The 18966-nt window shown below is 36.0% G+C and overlaps 1 protein-coding gene across 1 annotated transcript in view; it reads right to left on the bottom strand.

Annotated features, from left to right (window-relative positions):
- Nucleotides 1-18536, bottom strand: part of LOC132205127 (uncharacterized) — a 50936-nt gene extending 32400 nt beyond the window's left edge. Inside the window, exons 1-2 of the mRNA XM_059634007.1 lie at nt 18263-18536; nt 11350-12053 (exon numbers count right to left, since the gene is read on the bottom strand). Coding sequence (XP_059489990.1) covers nt 11350-12049 — 700 coding nt within the window. The 5' untranslated portion in view covers nt 12050-12053; nt 18263-18536. The remainder of the gene's footprint in view (nt 1-11349; nt 12054-18262) is intronic.
- Between the last annotated feature and the right edge of the window lie 430 nt (nt 18537-18966).

The raw sequence follows: 18966 nt of genomic DNA, 5'->3' as shown, positions 1-18966 counted from the left end.
CAATTACACATCCGCGCGCGGCGCGACCGCACTCTCGCCGAATTTAAAATTCAGCGCAGAGTCAACGACACCGGATTGTCGGACACCCTCGACATCCAAACAGCAAGACGAATTAAGTGCGCTTTTAATTTGAAATTTCGCTCGCGCCCAAAAATAACTGCGAACTAGCAGCGCACTACTGCATATTTATAAAGCTAGGTTTCTCAATGGTCTTGAGAGCGACACTTTTCCTCCGCCTCAATGAATGAATGAAGAAGAAAACTAATGCTCGTGTTCTCGGCGCCTCTGCATTATATATTGGGCCTGTTGGTAAGTGTCTCACGTAACGCAGGCATTCCGACACGAAGAAAACAAACAAACTCGTTACATTAAACACACACAGCACACCTAGCTCTGTCCTTTGTCGACCCGAGGAGGTTTTCGACCCTTTGCGGTTCCTCTTCGTTCACAGACTTTATTAATCAGTCATCGAACGAAACCGCAAAAATGAGCTTTTTCACACGTGTTTATTTTTTCGTCGTAATTCGTTAGTAACGTACCATACAACATGAAAGAGGATTTGGACGGCGGTGAATTTTTGCAGGTTTCATTCCGAATATAGTTGCATGCGATGTATAAAAATTTTAAGCTCCATTAAATAAACGACCTACATTTGATGTGGTACTTGCAGTTGTTTTGTTATTGAAAAAACTAAATATATCCAGTAGAAATCATAGGAATCGAATTTCTTAACAGCTTTCACTCATCACTTCCTCTTTGGAAACTGCATGCAAAAAAATAGGGAAATACAAGATTGAAACGTAATTTATTCTTTTTTTCAGACAAAAAATTTATAATATTAATTATTTTATTCCTATTATTATTATTATTCCTATTATGAGAATTATATGAAAGCTTTATTCTCTGTTAATTCAGTTATTTACTGAAGTCTTCTTAAGTTTCTTAAGTCGTTAAAAATAATTGCGGGTTGCACAAAAACTCAACTTTCAATAAGATGTTGTGGACGACGAAGCGAATCCTTTAGTTTATGTTAGTATTTTGTCATTTTGTCTCATGTAATTTGAATACGCTTGAGAATATTTTAAGATTAGTGAGGTTCATAATTTTTTTTTATTATCACAATTATGCATTTTCCTTGATCGTAAAACTGGAGTGCTTGCATATGGCTTTTAAGTCTTGATCGCCAGTCTCAAACAACAGTTTCTAAAAGTAGTTTATGTGCCGGAATAGTTAGCTCCAGTTAATTCTTTCTAAAAAAAATATATAATTTTTATTTATTTAATTATATTTAAAAATGGGAAACAATTAACTCTGGCAAGTTTTTTATTACAAATTGATCATTGATTTTAATCTAGAGACAGACTTACACCTCCTTTTATGGCTTCCGTTGATCTTTTTCTAATAAATTACACACGTTTAGGAGACCAAAACATCGTTTGTTTTTGATTTGTCGAATAGATAGTTAAAGGAACACGGTAGCCAAGGTCAGAACGACCATTTGGAAGTGACGAAATATAAATTTGCTCCCATTAGAAAACATATCTTCTCCGGTTAAATTACACCAACAATATTGAAATGTAAAATCCATCGACTTTTTTATTTGGCTCGTTAGGAGCCCCTTTGTGCCAAAGGTGCAGCAATGGTCAATAAATTTGAGCAAATTTCAGCTAATTTTCGCGTTGAAACGTGCAAATGGATTCTGCTTTTGAAGGTCGCCGAGTGCGAAAGATCACATGGCTAAATTTTGGCTTGCATGAAAATTGATGCTTTCGGGTTTATCCGCGTGCAAAACTGGTTCTCGCAGAGCAATTACTACTTTTGGAGAAGAAGCAGCGACCTTTTAATCAAAGCACTCCAACGTTTTTCTTTGGTCCAGCATCAGACTTGCTAACAAAGTTTAACTGACGCCAAAGGCCCACAGGGAAGATGTGCACGCACAATTTTAACACACAAGAATTCGCACGCCGGGGGCATTGACTCAGTGACTGACTCCTGTCGTCGTCGTCGTCACTCGATGTGTGCGTAATAAAAAATTATCATATCTGTCAGCCTACAGAGATTTTTGCGTCATGCCGGAGTTGGTGTGCATATGGATTTTTTTTAATTTCACAGAGAGTTCTCTCACGAAAGTGAAAATATTCGTGGACGAATTCTTACAAAAAAGGCCAAAGGTGGAATTTCGGTTTACATTTTATGGATGCCAATAAATCTTGTGTGGCTGCGTCTCTATTCGCCTGCTCAGATAAAATCGACCAATTCTCGCCTTTGTATCGACCGAAATTAATGAGGTTCGCGTTATTGCGACCTACTGCTGGGCGAGGAAAACAAGATAAATAAATATATAATCAAAGGTGTTGGCGAACTCATTTAGGCGGCCGTTTCTAAGGCATAATTTAATGCGGGATGTAGCCATACTAATAAAATTAAATGTGCTTTTTCTGGAATTTATATATCAGATTTGATTTGATCAGATCTTAAAATTAGATACAACACCTGGTGCCAGAGATTTATTGCGTGGAAAGCGGAAAAAAACGTTGCGAAAAATTCTTGAGGCTAGACCCCTATAAGCTGGTTCCATTTTCCCTATTCTGGAGGATTTTATTGAAGTTTATTGCTTTTTAACAGCGTTGCCTGGAGGTAAAAACAGGAAACAATAGATTTTTATCAGAATTATTTTTATTCTTTATGGAAATATGAAAGAAAAATTTTGCCTGGAGAATTTTTTCTCGTGGCAATTATTTGTATAAATTCTTTAAAAACTGCGTTTTAAATTTAAATTTGTACTTCAATTTAATTCTTCTAAAAATTAAGACTGAAGTCTCTTTTAGCAAAACTATTTATTTTCTTGCTTTCCAACCCCCATTTCTTTTTAAAAATGGCCCACGGAGACTTTTGCATAATGTAAAATAATTTATTTTAAAATCTAGATGGAATTTTGCCACTGCATTTTCCTGTAATAATGAAACAAAAATCTATCTTAATTTAAAAAAGGAGCAAAATGTAAATCTTATGTTTTATTTATGGAAGCAAAACACTTTTTCAATTCTTTTTCTTCTCCTGTGGCCAACTGTGATGTGCTAGCAGTGAAAATATTTTGGCAGTCGCCGCGAGAACTTGTATGTATGTCGATGAGAGGCAATTGTCGCAATGAGTAATGAGCGGACGGACGGCAATCGGTGTGTCCTGTCGCGGGTCATTCATTTGCCGGCGAGGCAGTCTCTCGCAAATCAATCAATCGATCTCTCTTGAATGGTACGTGCCGCGGTTTGGGTGCCTTGGCGCGACTCCAGCCAGCCAGTGCGAAAACAATAAAGAAAAGGACCGCCACCGTGGCTGCTGGTGAACCTCGAACCCATTTCCTTTGCTCCCGAAAGAACAATGGGTTCGCCAGCAAATTTATTAATCAGGCTGCTTTCTTTAGCGCGCGGGCTTGAGGAATTTGAATGAATGCAATTCGATCTCCCATGAATTCTGATGAGTCGAAAAGACGCGAGAAAAACGGCGGGTGGAATTGAGCCAACATTAAAATATATTTTATTTTATATAATTTTTTTACTTTGGACAGCAACGAAAATTTAGAAAGAGGAAAGGAGGTTTCACACGTCGTTTGGCAAAGGTATATAGTTGAATGAATGATCTTAAGAATGCGGCAATTTTGTGCGGGAATTTTCACTGGATGCTTTAAGAAATCGCGCTAATTTGAGTTGTGACATTTTTTGTGGGTTATCTCTGGAGAATTTATACGTTTCTTGAACTCGGCTAACGTTTGCGTTTTATAAAAGACTAATGACCTTTTATTTCAAAGGAAAAACATTGACCATTAAAATTTTATCACCTGTAATTAAATTTCCCTTCGAACAACTAAAAAATAATATAATTAAATTTGAAAAATTAAGCTACATTGTGAATTGTTGCTTTATATTCCATTTTTTTTTAATTTTTTCTTAGTATTTCAAGACTTCAGATAATTAAATTTGTTTCAATTTATTAGAGAAATTTGTATTTTTTTTTTTTAATATTTTATTTCCAACAGAGCAATTTAAAAATAAAAAACATAATTCCTAATTGATAAATTTAATTAAATTTGAATAAGTTGTTGTCTACCAAACTAGATATAATTCCTTAACTACCTCCCAAAAAATTACATTCTTAGAAATATTTGTACATATCAATATGTTTGGATGTATTTTGAGATCTTTAATTTTTAACCCCTTTTTATATTTCAACTTATCACATTTTTATTTTACTACACTTTATTTACCTGTGAAATATTTTCAAGGTTTTCCATACAAAACCGTGGATAAATATCAAATTTTCCCTTCTCAGAATGTAAACAATTTTTTATCATCTGATTATCCTCAGCTCGATTCTAGAGAAGTTACATAATGAACCGATTGTGTCCTTCTCTCTCTCTCTCTCTCTCTCTCTCTCTCTCTCTCTCTCTCTCTCTCTCTCTCTCTCTCTCTCTCTCTCTCTCTCTCTCCTATGCACACACACCTTTCTTTTGTGTACACACTTTCCGGTTTCCTGCACGAAATATTTGTTTGTTTTGGCAACGCTCCTTTAGGTGGCTCGATCGAGGAAGTCAAAATCCATAGGCCGCAGGTACTGCGCAGAAGTTTTTGTCATTCTCGATTCGCTCCGCCAACGGAAGGAAATCTGCAAATTCCAAACACCAGTGCACGCGACGCCGATTAGGCACGTGTCAAAACTTCCTCATTTAGAGGGATTTTTAATTCACAACAAATTGCAGGTGTGATTTTTATTTGCCTAGGACTGCGCATCTGTTTGCTCGGAATGATAAAATTTATGCGTCCTGCAGCTAGGGGAGTGTGATTGTGTTAATGGCCAGTGTGGCCTCTGCCGGAGTTCCAACTCGCGAGACTTGCTGCGTGTGATTGGAATAATTTAATTACGAAAGAGACGAACCTTCCGATGATAAAATATAATGCCAGAGAGACCGCGGCGAACTTCAGTCGGCGCCGATCGTTAATTAGTATAACACACGCGAAATTCGATAACATTGTCGGTGGCCGCGTCTGAGGATTATCTCCCTTTTAATTTCTATTATTATTATTTGCATTTAAGAAAGGAACGTGCCCGACCAACAGGTTATTGTTGGGAGTACTTATAAAAAAGAGAGGGTCAGGCCATGCTTTGTCGGCGGTCCAGCTTATTACACTTTAAATCATTAATTTGATACCAAGGGCGAAATTCTGTCTCGAGCTTGCGTGCATTTTTCTTTTTATTTTCTGCAGCTCTCACGCAACTTAAGGAAATACGAGCTTACAACACACAATTTTTTTATGAATAAATTTATATATCAAAATCATGCGCCAATTTCACCGTTTCGTGCCGACAGCAGAGCATCGTTTTTAATAGCGTAACGGGACAGTATAAATAATGATAAAAGTGTTTTTGAAAAAGCGTCAAATCATTTCAGCCCAATATTTATATAAATAGTACATCAGAGTGAAATTATATTTTAAATTTAAATGTAAAATTTAGTTCATGTGCAACCACTGGAAATTTATAAATGAAACTAAACAGCTAGAATTAATGCAAATGAGATGCTGGACAGTCTGGAAATTCTTTATTATTATTTTCAGTCGATTCAACGGGGATTCAGGAAAGGCATAAAAATTAGGTTTATTTCAACAGAATATCAAATTACTTAAAAAAGTTTAATATATTTAAATTCAATTTATAGGTTTTTATACTATTAATTATTTTATAGTGTCACATCATGTGACTCAATTTTAATTATTAAGTAAAAAGTATCAAAATGACAAACAAAAGTTACACATTTTGATTTGTATCTAAATGTAATGGTGAAAGACTTTGTTTATGAAATGTTATTAATATACTTTGCATCACTTTGCATTTTTAATCCATTTAGTTTTGCATCTGGCAACACTTCAAAGAGAAACCTTGAGCAGTTTCATATTTTCTCAGACTAATTCTGCCTTAATGAGTAACAATTATGAATGCAGAAGTGCACTTTCCTGCTCTTACTTTCCCGAGAGATATTTTTAGCATCTTGGCTCCATGTGCAAGTTCAATTAAAACGACCGTCTGGCGCATAAATTTACTACGAAATTAATCTCTCACTCGAGATGCACTCAAGTGATCTCGTTCATTATTTCACTTGGCGCAGTGTCCGATCGTTGCACAATTTTCCATTCCGGTTGCAACAAGCAAATAACACTCTGGTATGCAAATGAGCGGATTTGAGAGACGTTGGATCCAGTACGTCTCTCTTTCGAGACGCAAATTATGATTGGCTTAATCAAGTGGCCTCTCAATTGTCGTTAAATGAGCGAGTCCAATGCCAAAATAATGTATACGTTCAGCCACGCACTGGGTCCCTCATTTGCATACATTCGATCTGTTTTTTTTCTTCTTTTCTCATAACAACGAAACTTCTTCTCTTGAGAGTGACGGTGCACTTTTCACAACGCCCAGTTCATTCTTTGGACTCTCGTTGTGCAATAATAAACGACATAATTGCAGGCGTCGGTCCTCATGCGAATTCAATGCCTCGCCTTTTGCTCTCTCTCGAGCACGTCCGGTCCCTTTGATTCGCAATCGCCGAATCAATGTCGATAAGGAGACGTGTAATAATTTCATTATCGTCTCAGGCTGGGTGTTTAATGCGTCCAGTGCAAAAAGAGGCAATTTGCATATGGAAACAAGTTGATTTTTTTAACGGTGACGTCTGCAAATTAAGGCTCATTACATTTGACGTGAGGTGCTGAATAATGAGTTATTGGTCTAGCCCCAGACTTGTTTATCAAATTAGCTGCAATTAGACTGAGTTTAGCGTGTGTAATTTGGTTGTCCTTGAAATTTTGGCACTTTTTGTGCCAGGGCGCATGTAATATATTGTAATGGCTCAATTCTGCGTGTCATGAAAATTACTCTCGATAAAGTGCCGACAACGCCTGCAGGCTCTGCCAATCTTCTAACCTTGTTATATTGAAACAATTTTGCACATTATTGATGGTATGAAGTATGATTATCCTCAATCAGTTCAAACAACAGTAATACTTATGTACTGCAAAAAACGTGTGATTTTAAACACGGCTATAGATGCTGCTCAATTATTTTCAGAGGTGAATTTTTTTGCAATATATTTCATGTAAAATCTAAGAACAATTATTATTCCTTTTGAAGCTCCAAGTAAAATTCCAGGGGCAAATTCATGTTTAAGCAAAAAATCTTAAAAATAAAGGTGATTAAATTTTATTACAGAAAAAAAACTTTTAACCAATTCCACAACTTTTCTCTAAATCTTATAAATCGTTTTTTGTTTTTGGCAAATTTTTAATTCATGCCATGGGAGGCCCTTCAAACCCACAGAACAGTTCCGCCCTTTCCAAACGGAAACATCTCCCTAATTAATAGTCTCTCAACACACGCTTCTAGAAGCGACTAGCTTACTACATTCAAATCCTCTTAATCTCCTCTCGGCAAATGATGCTTCTGGTTGCTCTCCACTTTGTGTTTTTCAAAAGAGCATAGTCATTAGCACAGACAACATTCGATCATTCTGACTTTGATGTTCACTTTTTTTGCTCCCCCGAAGAAACACAAACTCCTCTCCACGCGTGATGGGAAATGCAACAAGCGCAGGGCTAAAAGGCACTGAATTATGCATCAAAGAAGGTGTTTCTCAATGTTGAAAACTGTTTGCATTTGTATTGACATTGTGCAATTTAATTCATTTCCTGAGCGCCAACACATTATATTTTCAGACTTCCATGAAGTCCAGCACTTGAGGAGAATAAATGCACGCAATAACCGTCACAGCGAGTGAAATTTATGAGCCGGTGCGTGCGACGCCAATGCCACGTAAATTGTGCAATTCCCAATCCAAACGTGCAGCATCCCGTTGCAAATAAATACTATAATAAAACTCAACGTGCCAAAAATTGACCGTTTTTCACTCGTCGTTCCGAATCAATGCATGTGCGCGTAAAAGCACTTCCACTTCCTCATACAGCGTTTTGTGCTAAGTAAATCGTTCAGAATGGAAGCAATAAAAGAGAGTATGATAATGTTATGTGCAGGTGCGTACGTGGTGTCAATCATGCACACACACACACCTCCTCCGCAGAAGCGCATCGGTGATTAACATAATGCAAACTGCGTGTACGGTTGCCAGAAGACGTCCTGATTTGGAAAATCAATGTATTTTAATGTGCTCTCAAATTCTCGCAATAAAAACCTTCTTTTAATAGATTAAAAAAATTTGAAATTACAGCCAATCGACCCAATGCAAAGGAGTGTTTCTCAATTTCCTGAAATAAAACTATATTATGGAATCATGCAATCCATAAATATTTCTTACAATTAGAATTTTTCAAAAACTGCACTTAAGTTTTGTTGTGGAAATTTAATTAATTCAGGATTTTCAATATTCATCAATTATTATTCATTAAATTTTGATTTAAAAATTATATTTTTTATATTCTTTACAGCATTTTGCAAAGCTTAGATTAGCCTATATATACGCATTTATTTTTTAAAGAGCCATATATAGTTTAATTAATGAAAATTGATAGTTTAATTTTATTTAATGCACACGCAGTGACAGGATACAAATTCAAATTCCATAAGTGGCGTTCTTAATTACTCAAAAATGCAGCATTGGCAAATTACTTTAACAAAAAATACGCAAAGTAATGAAAATAGTAAAATTGTTTATAATAATAGGACATTTTAATAAAATCATAAAAATTCACTATTTATTTATAAATAAAATAAAGAATAAAAAAATTAAATAAATATATTACATAAATATTTAATAAATAATGTTTTTACAAAAATTATAAACGTTTATTTATTATTATTTTTCTTTACTTTTAAGCTTTATCACCATAGACATAAAATAGTAGCCTTAATGTATTTAAATGATTTTGTTTAATCCAAACATGACCAAGGGCAAATTTGGCCGTGACTTTGCTCGTGACATAATTATTGGCAGCGGGGGTGGGGACGTGCCAAAATCAACGTTTCCATCAACAGCAGCAGCATGTCTGACAATGAGCACCACCAGTGGCGTCATCGCGCGAAAATAAACGGTCTGTGGCTCGTGCAAGGGGGTTCATTAGAGATTTAGAGAGGCGCGAGAAGAGGACTTTGCGCATTTGTTATAGTCGGTGAAATTAGCCTGTGGTCGCGGTGGTTGGGAAAAAAATAATATAAGAAGTGCGTGTTCGATCCGCTCGCAGGTATAAGCGCAGGGAGAGAGAGAGAGAGAGAGCCGGCAGCAGGAAGTTCGGATTCGGCGTGACATGCGACCAAATGAGAGAGAAAACAAAGAAAGACTGGGGTCCGTTTGATATTATTGGTTTGTGTGCGCAGCCGAGGCGCGGGTTGTGCCTCCTGTTATATTGAATGGGTGGCTCGCGCCGTCGCCTCCAATTTCTGCGTATATATCCGCCTCACGCAGCACATGGCTCTCGCACACACTGCGCTTCTATGACCCTTTGTCTATCCGAATTCGCCAAATTGATGGATTGTACGGCTGCCTGTTGATGGGTGTGAGATGCGCCACCGGTCGCGTAGGCCTTTTCGCCACTCGCTGCTGCTTTTTGATATGCCACTCGTGCCACTTTTAATTTTGTCCGACGCGACGTTTCTAACTGTTAGACGGAATATTATAGCTCACAAGTGTACGTTGCGTTAGTTTAAATTGGTTTGGAGGACGAACTTCCGATTAGTCGACTTCCTTTGCATACGTTTGGAATGGAAGTTGTGAATGAAATTCTCTATTAGGAATCAGCGCGCTTAACGAATCCTTTAATGGATTTCCTTGTCAATAAATATTAATATTAATCTAATTCAATTTGAGAGCATCAAAAAATTTTGATTACAAAATTGAATAAAAAAGCCACAATAATATATACAACATTTTATAATAAAAAGTATTAAGATCAGCCAGATTAATTAAAACCTTTTTATATAATTTTTACTTTGGAATTTAAGTATTTTTCTCCTTTTTTCTTTGTAAAATGAAAAAATTAAAATTTTATTTATAATAAAAATTTCACTTGATCAACTTCAAATAATCCCAAAATATCCCAATCAATCTAGCAAAACAAAATTAAAAATATTTGATGTCCTAATCTGCTCATAATCAATATTCTAATTTTCATTTTCCCCTTTTTCAGAAAAATCTTTAAAATCCTAATTTCCTCCCTGTTTGAATTTTGAATTGCGTTTCTGTTAGCAATTGAAACATCTTCTCACACCTTCACATTAACAAATGCCAACTTTTTAAGTACTTCTCCTTTTAATTTCTTCCAAATGCGTCTCTGTCTGCGTACTATTTTTTTTTTTTTCATTTGGAATCGGAAATAGACCGCGGAAAATAATTCGAGTCATTCCTTTTCCTTTCCCATCCACTTACTTACACGCAAAAACTATTAGTAACGGGGGCGTGAAGATCTGTCACTGTCAACGCCGCCAACATCTCGGGTCCCAACCCCATGGTTATTAATGACTACAAACGTGTCGTCGCTCTTTACACCAGCACGGAAACGAGATGCATTCCACGTGGCTCGGCGTCAAGAGACGTGGTTCAGGTGCCTTTCCTTTTTTATTCGAAACAAATCCAAAGTCACACGGGCATAAAAAAAAAACGAAAAATACCACCCACATCTTTGGGCGCGCCTTTTTTTTTATAATGAAATCTTCCAGCAGCCCAGTCGTTAAAGTTCGAAGAGGATTGTTTGAAAGGCCTTCGTCCGCACTTTTATTAAGCTGTTAATGGGAAACGGAAGGAAATCCAGTTTTTACGAACGGATTACCAACGGAAACTCTGTAATGGGTTTGGAATTATGAAAATAAATTGTTCAAATTATTTTCAAGCTTGATGCCCTGTACCTTGTTTGTTTTTTTTTATCAATAATAAAATAATATATACTTCCAGCTGATTTCCATAGTCCAAATTCGCTTAATTTTATTTCATTTGGAAAAATGGCCAAGCTAAATTACATTAAGAACTTGATTTAAATAAAGAAAACAAACATATTTGACTGTTAAATCCCTCCCGAGATAAATTAAAGTGAGAGAAACAAGATTTCTAAAACGAACTAATTTTGAATGAAGTGTTTACTCAAAGGAATTCTTATGCTATTTTTTTTTTTAATTGAAAGGAAATAAAATGATGAAGAAAAAATAAGATTAATTGCTATATTTTATTCTAAAGTAAAAATTTTAACAATATTATTGGAAATTAGTTACTGATAATTTAAGTTTCTAAAAATAAATCGTAGTCGAAAAGGAACCAAAGGAAGAGCGGTCTGATGCAAGGGATGGAAAGCACTGTGTGCTGCCTACCTTTCTGCAGTCGCCTCCTACGTGCGGTGGCTCTTCTCGCGTGTACGGCCGCGTACACGGCAAAGACCACGAGCAGCACCACAAACGTGGCAATGGTGACGGCGAGCGCCAGGGCCTGCCAGTCCCACTCGACGGACGTTTCGGTGGCCAGGAAGGGTTGCGCGGACACCTTGGTCGTCGCCTCCGAGGAACTCTCCGTCCAACTGAAGCTACTGGCCTCGGTGCTCGAGGATAACATGGGAGACGTGGTCACTTGTTCCACCTCTTTGACCACCTCCGTCTCAGTCGTCGCCGTTTCTGTCGTGACCTCCGGGATAGGGGTGGTGGAGGTGCTCGAAGAGGTCATGGTCGGGGTGGTTTTCGTCATGGTCACCTTTCGGGCCAGGGGGCGCATTTTCTTCGTGAAGAAATATCGAGTCGAGGGAGCGAAGGTGGAGGTGGTGGTGGTCGCCCTGCTGCTGTGGCCGCCGGACGGCCGTTGCCACGGCCAGTTGATGTTGAGCGCCGAAATGGGCCCGCACATTGTGTCTTTGTAAGGCTGGCACGGCAGCAGCACCACTTCGTTGTGCGCGCACACGGTGCACTGGGTGCACTTTTGCCCACTCATGTCCCAAAAGCCGTGACCCTTCGGACAGGGCGGCGATGCCACGGCCAGGGCGGCCGCCAGCAACACCAATCCGGCTAACGTCATCATGAACATTTATCTGAAAACAGATCAAAGAAGCCAAAATAAGTTTTTTTTTTAATCAGCAACATAGTAACAAATTCATAATACCAATGGTGTATAGTAAACTTACAAACGTGGAAATTTGATGCATCTTTTTGCAAAAGGAAAACAAATAAATTATTAAAAATAAAAAGAAGAATAAATTTGCAGATGTGCGCAAAGTCAAATCATATAACATTAAATAATAAACATGATTTGAAACTAAATAATAAAAACACAAAATGTGCATTGTTGCTAAATGTTCCTTTTCTTTTTAACCCAGACATAGTTACAAATTTAAAAAAAAAAAATCATGACATAAAAAGTTTACAAAAAAATTCCCGTATGGATTTTTTTATAAAATAATAGGGGATTTAATTTTACCAATAATTTAGTTTATTATAAAAGAATTTGGTTTTATTGTTGATATTTTGATTTGCAATTAACCCCTAAAGTAACGCTTAGAACAGATCAAAATATTTGAATTATTTAATCATAAAATAAATTAAATCAAAAGATTACTAAAGCCAAAGGCTTTGAATTACATCCGTGGTTTAATTCCCAAAACCCTCAGCCTTTTTTTGCCTAGAGATATTCCCAGCTTCATTATAATATTAAAATTTTTAATTGTTGCAGCAATTAAGCCGAAAATGGAATTAAGGTGTTTTGTGTCTTTGGACTTTTGAATGTTTTACTCTATATAAGTGAAACGCTTGCGTCAGACAACTTATTTCCGAGAAAATGTGCAAAACAGCACACGCGTGAATGTTTCCCCTAATGGGCGTTAATTTGAAGAGTGTAAACACCCTAATTTCTTGGAAGATATTCAAAATTTAAATTAGATAGTTATGAATATGCATATTTCACTCATTATACTCTTTATAACTTCTTTACAAAAGCGACAAAAAAAATTTTCAAGGAAAAAGTATTTTATTTATTCAATCGGTTGCGTATAAGCTCTGTGGCCGCTTTCAACAAGAAAGGAAAGAACGACTTTGAAAGAGAGAGGATTAAAGAACTTCAAAAGAACAAAAAAAGGTATCTCGGAAACTTTTGCAACTTAAGCAGCACTTCGAGGCTTAAGTATATGGCCACTTGAGCTGATAAAAGGAAGGCGTATTCCCTTTTCCAATATCGAAATCGATGTGCGTAACTTAAACCTCGCGTTGGATTGAAATTAAAACAATGGCGTGTTTAAAAGGACTTCCAAGATCATGCACTCGGATTAAACAAAAGCGTTGCAGCTTTTCATTTTATTTACTGGGATGTAAACATCTGCGACGAGGCGGTGACATGGAAGATGAAGCTTGTGCCGATTTACCAGTATCGGATTGCAATAATACAAATCCAACTGTCTGCGCGTCCATTAAATTGCCTCCGACGTTGAACGTCCTGTTTCCCAACAAGATCAAATATACTCAAATTATTATTTGTTTGTCCTGCTCCAACCACGCAAGTCGTTTTATTGTGCTTGATATTTGCATAAGTTAAGAAATGCTCAGATACTTTTTTAGACTATCAGTTTACCTCGACCGGTGGCAATAAATTTCGCCCTTTTTGGAATAAATATTCGCAGCGTGGCGATTTTCAAATTCTACTAGTGGCGATAAAAAGACTCGTTTGCCTCCCAAGTCGCGTAAGTAGTAAAAGTGACGAAAAATAATATTATATTCCCTACTTAAAATAGTTAAGTAGAACAAACACAGAAAAATTCAGCCCTGTTTGACAAATGGAGCGTCTCCCCGGGGCGGATAAATATTTATGAGCTATGGAGGATGAGCAGACAGTTGTCTCTGTCTAGCTCGCCTTCCAAGCTTTTTTTATCTTCAGATCTGTTGAACCGCCAAGGAAAGTGAGTGAGGCCATGAAAGTGCCGCCGCCGACGGCGACGCACTCCTGGAATTGTGGCATATTTCGCCTGCAAAAGGCTTGAGCATTGTTGTTTCAATGCGACAAAACTTGTACTTGAGGTACGCACGTCATTTCTCAAAGATATAATAAAAAACTCTTAAATGAAGAGACGCCGCGATCCACCTGCGCCCCGAAATCGGCGTGTGCTCAAACACAAGAGACTTTTTTTCATGCACGTTGAATAATTTATCTGTTCAGTTCTCATTCACTATTCGCGAGCCACGAATTAGAATTACAGAAAAGCATGACGGGATTTGCGTAGCGCAGAATATTTATGTCAGCAACTCCTCTAACATTCGTCTATTGTTCACGAGTGGCGATTGTGCTGTAACGGCTGTGATTGATTTGACGTGCTACAAAATTATGCATCGCATAATTTAACTGTTTAGGTGGTATTTTAAGAGGCATTTTTTTAATATAAAATAATAAAACATATATTAAATACTAGCTGCGTGAACTATTAATTGCAAGTTGAGTTGTTAAATCCCTGTTCAACTATCTAGTTATTTTATTTTGAAATGTTAAATTTAATAAATTAATAGAGTTACCAACATAGAATCAATTTATTCCGTTAGATAATTTAAAAATTTTATTTACTGAATTCACTGTTAACTAAATATTTTTTTACAAAAATGTTACAACGCATATGTTTATAACATATTTGTCAGACAAAATTTAACAATTTCATCAACATTTAAAAAAAAATATTTATTAATTGAATTTTATTATTTATTTGATAGATTTTCTTATATTATTACAGATAATTTTCAGAAAATGTACCAAAATAATGTAGATTATTAAGTACAATATATATTTTTTTTAAATAAGTCGATTTCCTTATGTCTTATTATAATTAATTCAAAAATTCATTTCACACAATAGACTTTCCTTGAAGTTTTTTTTGTAGCTAATTTCACATATCCACCACAATTCTTTATATTTTAATTCCCAAAATACAATTATGTGATTGATTCGAGATATAAGCAGACATAAGGTAATGAATGGCGTGCCTCATGCAGGTTTAAAACTGCAAAGCAGAATCTTTTATAATAAATTCCATCAAGATAACCAGCAAGTATTTCTCCCGTGTTTTAATTTTCTGAATTACTTTCACAGATACACGCAGAAAGCTCTGTTCGATCATCCAAGTAGTTTCACCTCCCAGCAGATAATTAACAAAAAACACCGTCCGGCTGCAATGTAGCGCTCGGACGCAAAACCGCGCACATACACATAATTGCACTTACGGATAGAATGGGCCGCAAAGAGTCTTTTACTGTCGCGCATAACGGCTCTCAGCCGATGAGGATAAAAGGACCTCATTAAAAATAAAAACACAAGTGCGCCGCATCTCAACCGCACACCCACCTGGGCGAGTACCCCAAAAAGTTGCACGTCCAGATTGCAACCTTTAATGGCAACCAGCGATCCTATATCTTTTTCGGAGTCTCTTGTTGTTCGGCTCCAGGAGATATATCATTACAAGCGCGTCTTGTTTACACCGGCCGAGACAGGGCTAAATAAATTAAGAGCCGGGGCGAACATGCACTTCAAGTGCGCTATTTTCTTGTTGCTTGGAAAAAAAGCCGCAGACGTCAATCGCCCTTTACTTTAATCAAGGTTAAATAGTTACTATTTGTAGAGTTCAAAGTGTTGGCCACCAGAAAAAATCAGACAATTCAAATTTACATCACAAAATATGAAAACTGAAAAATATTTATTAAATTTATAAAAATTTTTATTTAAAATATATTTAATTAAAGGCAACAAACTTTACAAATTAATTAGGAAAACCATGATAGCGAAAAATTAAATATTATTTCCAAAACAGACTTGCACACAGAAATTTATTTTTTTAATTTAGCAGATTTTCTGACAAAGTTCACATTATTTTACTCTTATTTTTTACCGTTGAAAGTTGGCCTGATTATAATTTGTACTGGCCGCAATTGTGTGCAACTCTATAGCTTGCCAAATGCCGCATTCTTTCTACACCTCCAATATGAACGATGGGGCAGGTTGAACGATCGACACATTTTGGTCACAGGATCCTGTGTGTTAGAAAAGATGACGCGAGCACCGGATAGACCTTCCCATCGGCCGAAACGCGTTGGGGCAAATTATAATAATTCAGACTATAATCTCGTGCGAGTAATCTCGCCCGGCTCTTGAACTTGATCTTGTAAAAAGCACTTTGCATAATGTTCTGTGTGTGGGGCGACACAAAATTTTAAAATGCTGTTACTTCACGCGACGTCTGCTCTGTTTTCTTTTTTTTTTCAAGATTGATGACCGGCTACACAAAAGAGTGAAGATACGGGTTTTTTGGCAGAAATGAATTGGGCTGATACGTGAGACGTTTACACAGACGAGGGAGAAAGAAATCTTGATCTTTGAGCTGGTTTTTTTATTTACTCTTGAATTATTACTCTCAAAATAATGTACTTTGCGCAAGGAGAGCATAGACTGCGTGATATATGACAATAAAATTTTAAGAATTGTCGTCTTGTGTGGCCGCGAGTGTGAAAGTGAAATAAAAAATTTGATATCTCCAGGATCAATCTTTGTAGCTTCAGATGAAGATACAGTTTATAAAAAAGCTACAATCAGACAACTTTAAAATGATTTTATTTTTACGCAAATAGTTTCAATTAAGATAACAGAAATTTTAAATTTAAGTTAGTTAAATAATTTATTAAATTGAACCAAAGTTTAACCAAATTAAATATAAATTTCATGTATTAATTATTTTTAAGCTCGTCTAGTTCTTTTGCTTTCAAGGAAACCATCAAAGTTGGAAAATCCAGCACATCTCTTTTCAAAGAAAAAGCTTTTCAACTTGAAATTTTATGCTTCGTGTTTTGATTTACTTAAGTGCTTTTCCCTTTTTAACTGTTATTATTGTAGTTTATGGCACCGTCCCTCTGGGTACAGTCTGCGAGATAATAAACGAAATGAATGTGTACTCGTCTTGCTGCTTTTACGTATGAAGCTGCCCTGACCAAACGGTCGATATAAAAAGTGCAACAGAGAAAATTTCAGCAACAAAACAGCCACAGCAGTCACGTAGGCCACTCTTTGCCAAGCCGAGTCACGATACAAAATAATGAAAGAGAGCGAGCGGCCCTAGTGCGAAAATGAATCGTAATCGGCCGTGTCTCTATTGTCAGTAGTAAAAAGTCATTAGTACGGCAGCAGGTATTTATGAAACACGGCCAAGCACCGACGGCACCGATTTGCTGAGTGGTGGACGAAATTAGCACCTATTTGATTTACAATTAGTTAAGCGAATTCGTTAATCATCAAAAGCATGTTAACTTTTTTGCTTGCAAAGCAATTTTTGCAATTTTGTTCATTACTGTTAAAACAAACAAGTTTGAGTAAATAATTTTAAAATCTATTAAGTGTCAAAGTTCAATTATTTCAAATTATATCATTGAAAAGAAAAGGAATTTATCAAGATGGCGAAGACGTCATAATGGTATTAATGTTTTACATTTTCAAACCAACAATGCTGCAATATTCATGAGCTTTTATATTGATTTTGTGCTAAAACAAAATAAATAATTATTTATTTTGTTTTAGCACAAAATCAATTAAGGAATAAATAAAAACAGTCCAGGAAACAATTAATAATAGTTTGGTGCAATAAAATTATTAGTATATTTTAAATAAAATTATTTAATCAAGTATAAAATTTAAAATTAAATGCTCAAAAAAATAATAATTTACTTTTTTTAAACAAGGAATGTAAAAATAATAATTTATAAATTTTGAAATTTTTTTCTCTGTGACTTTAATTGAAAGAATTATCAAACAATTTTAAAACGCTCAAATGTTGGCCATCGCAAAAATAACTAATTATGTATGCTAATTATTATTTTACTCTAGAACAAAAAATGCAAATATTGTGTTTGTTTGTGACAGACTTGACAGCTAGGAGTAATTTTATTATTTTTAAGTTTTTATTTGCATAGTATGTGTCTAGATTTTACATAATTGATTTTGTGATATTTTTTGAAAGTGTCTAAATAAAAAATTAGCAATAGTTTTTGTTGCAAAATTATTTAAAAAAAAAAATATTAATTGTTATATTATCAAATATAGTGAAATATAAAATGCCGAATAGCTCAAATATTATTGGTTTTCGATAATCTTCCCTTAACAAAAAAAAACCTCTTTGGATTGTTCAAATTCCAAATTTGTAACGAGAAATGTCAAATATGTGACTAATGTGCAAATCAACGCAAATTTTTTAGATTTCTTTTAGAAGTGCAAAATAATTCTCTCTCTAACCTTTTTCGTTGTTCAGTCCTGCCAGAGGTGTCACGTTTCACCGAACTCTTGTCTGGCAAACATGTCAAAGTGCATCGCGATCATTTCGACGTTTTCGTTTCTTCTTTTTTTTCCGCAAAGAGAGCGAGCGTGGTGCTTTCTTCGTCCTACACGTTCTCCAACACTGACAGAGAGTCAATCCGTCCGTCCGTCGTTCGCGAGAGCGAGAGAAGAAAGCCGCGAGTTGTCTCTTCTTGGAGCCTAGCGGAGGCTAATTGAAACTGCAGCTCGGCCGCGACTGGGTTGGACCTCCTCCTCTCTTTCAATAAAAGTCGCTGTGCGCGCGGATCCAGCGGCGGATCTCGCCTCAATTTGACATGCCAAACATGCGTGCGGCTTCCTTATTAGGACCAAAAAAAAACCTCCTACCGATCTGTCAATTCGAAATTATACACACATGCTACTGCAAGGATGTTTGAAGAACCACGCAATGTGCGTGCCTCCTTTGATTATAATTTTATGAAAATAATTCACCAGCTTATTCTGGATAGTATATTTTTACTCTTTATAGGACCGAAGTTGTAAACCATTTTTAACAGCTGGTATTCATAAAAAAAGTGATAATCTTTTAGAATATAAAAAAAATTTAAAAAAAAAAATATTATTCTCTTGTTATATCTCATCACAATTTCGCCGATTTTCCCAAATTTTACCAAAATTTATAT

The sequence above is a fragment of the Neocloeon triangulifer genome, unplaced genomic scaffold, assembly GCF_031216515.1.
Source record: "Neocloeon triangulifer isolate White Clay Creek 2 clone unplaced genomic scaffold, ASM3121651v1 ptg000002l, whole genome shotgun sequence".
Lineage (NCBI taxonomy): Eukaryota > Metazoa > Arthropoda > Insecta > Ephemeroptera > Baetidae > Neocloeon > Neocloeon triangulifer.
Note: the sequence above shows the minus strand (reverse complement) of the source record. Positions and strands in the feature narration are given on the sequence as shown.